Source organism: Pundamilia nyererei, unplaced genomic scaffold (genome assembly GCF_000239375.1).
Source record: "Pundamilia nyererei isolate P.nyererei 1_Seehausen unplaced genomic scaffold, PunNye1.0 scaffold01149, whole genome shotgun sequence".
NCBI classification, from domain to species: domain Eukaryota; kingdom Metazoa; phylum Chordata; class Actinopteri; order Cichliformes; family Cichlidae; genus Pundamilia; species Pundamilia nyererei.
Genome location: NW_005188550.1, coordinates 12559 through 18051, shown reverse-complemented (window position 1 = coordinate 18051; position 5493 = coordinate 12559). Strand labels below are relative to the sequence as shown.

Sequence of the window (5493 nt, the reverse complement as noted above, 5' to 3'; positions counted from 1 at the left end):
AACTGATCCCACAGATGTGTCTGCCCAGCCAGCCAGTGGATTCAACACTAAGCATTGTTCTGAAAGACCTAATAGTAAAGATAACAATGTTCCTCAACATAAAATTCACCCTACCACAGCACTTCACTCTCAGACTGCTGGTTCAAATGTGCGATATTTACATGTAAAATGAGATGCACAGCCTGGCCCTCTTCCACGGACCTTTCAGTTTGCATGTGAGAGACAGACACACTCTCTGCTTTTAAGATTAGGCTTAAAACTTTCCCTTTAGACAAAACTTAAAGTTAGAGAGAGAGCCTAAACTCTCCCTCACTGCAATAGGACTGCTGGGAGCTTCTCAAGTTGCCCTGTGTTTATACACCACTTTACATTTTACAGGTATAAGAGTATTTTTGTACCTTAAAACCGTTATAATGTTTTTGGGTAACTGGATAAGATGAATAAAAGAGGTGACTGATCTAAAAAAAAAAAAAAAAACGCAACAAAAACAAAAAAATAAACAACAAACTTTCATCATCTGAAAGTCAGATCATGACAAAGAACCAGAGCGCTGTTAGAAGTCATTTTGCTGTCTATCAGGTTCCGGGGCGTCCGTACTGCAGAAGGCAGCAGTCCGGATCATCAACAGCACAGTGTGCAAGAGTCTCCTGACAGACCCGGTGACCGACAACATGCTGTGTGCTGGAGTCCTCAAAGGAGGCGTGGACGCCTGCCAGGTACAAACTCGAATGCTTGAAAGAGACAGATGTTTTATTAAAAACAAATAAACTACATTTCTGTGTTTGTCACACTTTAATGTTTCAGATCAAACAAATTTGCATATTAGACAAGATAACACACAAAACGCAGTCTGTAAATAAAGGTGTTAATTATTAAAGGGGGGGGAATCCAAACCTGCATGGCCCTGTGTGAAACAGTGAACCTAGTAACTGGTTGGGCCACCCATGGCAGCAGCAGCCGTAATCAAGCGTTTGCAATTAATGGCAATCAAAGTAATTTACAGCTCTGTGGAGGAAACCTGGCTCTCTTATCTTTGCAGAATTGTGGTAATTCAGCTACACTGGAGGGTTTTCAAGTAGGAAATGCCTTTCTAAGGTCACGCCACAGCATGTGAGTCAGATTCCTGTCAGGACTTTGACTACTCCACTCCACAGTCTTCACTTTGTTTGTCTTAAGACATTCAGAGGTGGACTTGCTGGTCTATCTTGGATCATTGTCCTGCAAAACCCAAAAGTACTGGTATAATGTTCCTTTTCTGAAATGCTGTTACTTTAACGCCAGATGTTATGGGACACACGCCTCCCAAAAAGTTCAATTTATGTCTCATCAGTCCACAGAGTGTTTTTCCAAAAGTCCCAAAAAAGGGCATCATGTCAGTTATCGGGGATCGGTTAATATGTCCTTTTTTAATGCTTATTGGGACTCACAGACAACCTTCAAGCTGAAAATAATCTCTCTCCTCTCTGATTCTCAGGGTGACTCTGGTGGACCCCTGTCTTTCACCAGCACCAAGGGGCGGGTCTTCCTGGCTGGTGTGACGAGCTGGGGCGAAGGCTGCGCTCGCAAGAACAAACCTGGCGTCTATACCCAAGTTACCAAATATCGCAACTGGATAAAAGAAAATAGTGGAGTGTAGGAACAGGAACGTGCACAGGTTCTCTGGATTACGGGTGTTTGTCTTGGATTCACTGTGAAATGCGAAGCACCAAAACGGCTCTGCATGTATTTTCTCTGCAGCACATGCACAAAACTTTGCAACATCCAACATAAACTGTCTTGTTGAGAATTGTGAGTTGCTATCAGGACTTTACCCTTACATCAGAACATATCCATTCTCATCCACTGCCTGTTTTTATATGAACTGCCTTGTTGTTTCCAGAGTGTAAAAGCTGCACTTTCACCATGTTATTTTTGTAAGGATATTAATCACCCATCAGGTCTGCTCTTCTGTGCCCTGCTAATTTGCACTGCTTTTGGTAAATTGTGGTGGAAGTTTGTGACGCATCCTGGCCCCACATATGTTCTTTGTGAAGGTGAGCTGACTTGTAAAAAATGGTGCTTGAAATATTCTCGGGGCTTAATAGGATATTCATAGTAGAATATTGTGAATATTCATTGCTTACTTACATTCAAATTGCAAATATCTTCAAGGCTCAGGACTTTTATTTTAATTATAACAGAATTACAAATTTAACTGATTTAGTTGAACAGGATAAAGGCTTGAAGGTAAGGCCAAATAAATATGATCTCATAATAAAAGGTTTACTTTGGGGGCTCAGGGTTTTTTGTCATTAGCTAACCCAGTTCTTCAAATTCATCTAGAAGTCTAATTTATTTATTAGGGAGAAAAAGTTCTCTGTTAATGTTAATTAACTTTTAAATTAACATTTGAAGTAAATATAATGAGAGGTGGCACTGGAATAGAATAGAATAGAATAGAATAGAATAGAATAGAATAGAATAGAATAGAATAGCACTTTACTGTTATCGTACATGTATAACAAAATTATAGGTGCTCAATGCCAACTGTGCAGTTTAGAGCACTGTGCCGCTACATACGTCCGAATGCTTCGACATCTTGAACATAAAGAGGTTCTTCTACAGGTGGAGTTTATATTGCAGCTACACAACATTTAATTGAGGAATAAATTTAAAAATGTTCCAAATAAGCAGTAAAATGCTGTAAGTTTGGAATTCAGATGAAAACTTGAAAGATAAAACACAGCAAAAATAAATGCATTCAAAATTTTGAATGAGGGGATAAAAACTTTCATCTAAAGAAAATGCTACATCCAGAGTCAGCTTTCTGGGAACTCTGATGTATTTGTGTATCAGAGGTGAGCTTTAACAGAAAAGGAGCTGACAGAACAAAACCTCCAAAATATTCATTTTAAATGTTGTTTTTCTCTAGATTAGAGCAGTTAGTAATGTGAGATAGTAGAAGTTACCCTTAAAAACCTTTGTACTTGTCATTTTTCGGGGGCATTTTACAAGTTTGTGTTGTTTTTTAAGGTTGTTAAAAATTAAAGCCTTTGTTGTCTTTCTTTAAGCAGCACTTCCCTAAAGAAGCTGATTTTGCCACAGTCTTATCTTTTGTATTTACACTCTTTGCTGTGACGTGTCTTTTGCTGGCTGTATTTATATATGCAGCGTATATATACATCTCAGTATAACAATAATAATAATAACAATAACAATGATGATAGTAAAGAATATCACTTAGCAGCATTACTCCACAATGTAAATGCTCAGATGTGCCCACTCCAGGTCGGGGATGAGTTCCTGCCCCAAGTGGAGGAGTTCAAGTATGTCGGGGTTTGTTCGCGAGTGATGGGAGAAGGGAGCCGGAGGTCGACAGACGGATTGGTGCTGCGGCTGCAGTGATGCAGACGCTGCACCGGTCCGTCGTGGTGAAAAGAGAGCTGAGCGTAAAAGCGAAGCTCTCAATTTACCGGTCAATCTACGTCCCTACCCTCACCTATGGTCACGAGCTGTGGGTAGTGACCGAAAGAACGAGATCGCGGATACAAGCGGCAGAAATGAGCTTCCTCTGAAGGGTGGCTGGCCTCTCCCTTAGAGATAGGGAGAGAAGTTCCTCCACATCGAAAGGAGCCAGCTGAGGTGGTTCAGGCATCTGACAAGGATGCCCCCTGGGCGCCTCCTGGAGGTGTTCCGGGCATGTCCCACAGAGAGGAGGCCCCAGGGCGGACCCAGGACATGCTGGAGAGATTATATCTCTTGGCTGGCCTGGGAACGCCTTGGTATTTCCCTGGATAAGCTGGAGGAGGTGGCTGGGGAGAGGGAGGTCTGGGCTTCTCTGATTGGGCTGCTGCCCCCGCGACCCGGCCCCGGATAAGCGGAAGAAGATGGATGGATGGATGTTTTATAAAGAACAGAGAAAAAATGTGGTTGGTCTTGTTTTGTCAGCCTAAAAAATTTGTTTTTCTTTTGAAGAATAATGTTTTTTCTTTCTTTTGCAATTTTAAGCTGTAATAAACTCATATGGGGATTGTTCATGTCAGTGTTTACTTTTAGGAAACAGCTGCCAATAATCATGCAATAAAAACTTTAATGAACATATATATTTATACTATGTGGCTCTTTTGTTTTTGTTTATAGTTAAATATAATATGAATTTAAAGCTACACCACACCCACTGTTGTTAAGCAAATTAATACGCTCACCTTATTTCCATGCACAGTTCCAAACCATATCAACTTAAATGTTTACTGGAATTTAATGGACATATAAGCCAAATTCAGCTGGTAGTTATAAGCTGCTGACATCTACTAAAGTATCCAAGAGTACAAGGTGAGAAGTCGTCCACTAAATGGAAAACTGGAGAAAACTCCCTGACAAATATAAACCAGCTGAAGGCTCAGGATTAAAGATTTTAAGCATGCTGAGGTGATTGCGGTTGGGGTTTTGTGCTATATGAATAAAATTGAATAGAATAGACTGGAAGATTTCTTAAAATCTTTTCTGAACGGATTCAGTGAGAGTAACTTGAGACGGACCTGTGGGATAATCGCTAAGGATGTAATAATAATGGATTGCATTTATATAACACTTTTCCACTCTCACATTCACACACTGGCGGAGGCAAACCACAGTTGTAGCCACAGCTGCCCTGGGGCGGACTGACAGAAGCGAGGCTGTCATATCGCGCCATCGGCCCCTCTGACCAAATATCCATAAATGTTTATCTTGTTTGGCCCGCGACCTAAAATGTGCCTTGAGGTTTGGCCCCCTGTGCAATTGAGTTTGACACCCCTGCTTAAGCAGTGGTACTTGAAGAAGTATGGAGCATTTTAAGAAAGCGATGAACTCTGTAGAAGAGGGCAATGTACCATCACATGTATCCAAGTATTCAACTGCTTTGCAGGCCAGAAAAAGCTTTTGAGGCGACTGTGAATACAAAGACACAGCACTGAGTGACTCATGCCCTCTCCTTTTCCATGGATGACTCAGCCAGCAAGACCTTGCTGCCTTGGGTCATGTTGTTTTCTGCGACTCCTTGTTTCCCAAAGGTTGGTACGATGCATGAAGCAGCAAAAGTTACAACAAAGGGAAAATCAAAAATATATGTAGTGCACAAAATTGACTTGGGTAACAATGTGCATGACTTCCAGGTTTTTGTGAAGGTTGATGCTCCAACAGTGTGGGTTACACGGAGCTTAAAAACTGTCCAAACAAATACATTTTGTATGAAAAACTAAAAGGTGGATCGCACAAATTTCTTGAATAGTATGTACCCCACAGCAAGTCATATTATGTCTGATGATCCGAGTAATCACACTGCTAACTTTAAGCCTTAAAATACCTGAATGAATGGCACATATCCCACATGCAATTATTCGAATGGGAGAAATTGAAATGAAAATCATTTTGGACCAGGCTGTAAGCGTGTTTATTCTAGTGTAAATGTTAAGATGGGATTCTGTAGTGATTTATGGAGCCAGCTGATATTTGACCACCCTGGGAGTCATCATC

The 5493-nt window shown here is 40.9% G+C and overlaps 1 protein-coding gene across 1 annotated transcript in view; it reads left to right on the top strand.

Annotated features, from left to right (window-relative positions):
• LOC102207305 (suppressor of tumorigenicity 14 protein homolog) overlaps window positions 1-2462 on the top strand; it is a gene marked incomplete at its 5' end in the record, with an annotated part of 5345 nt that extends 2883 nt beyond the window's left edge. The window contains 2 exons of the mRNA XM_013908094.1: window positions 580-716; window positions 1475-2462. Of these exons, the coding sequence (XP_013763548.1) occupies window positions 580-716; window positions 1475-1636 (299 nt within the window). The remainder of the gene's footprint in view (window positions 1-579; window positions 717-1474) is intronic.
• Between the last annotated feature and the right edge of the window lie 3031 nt (window positions 2463-5493).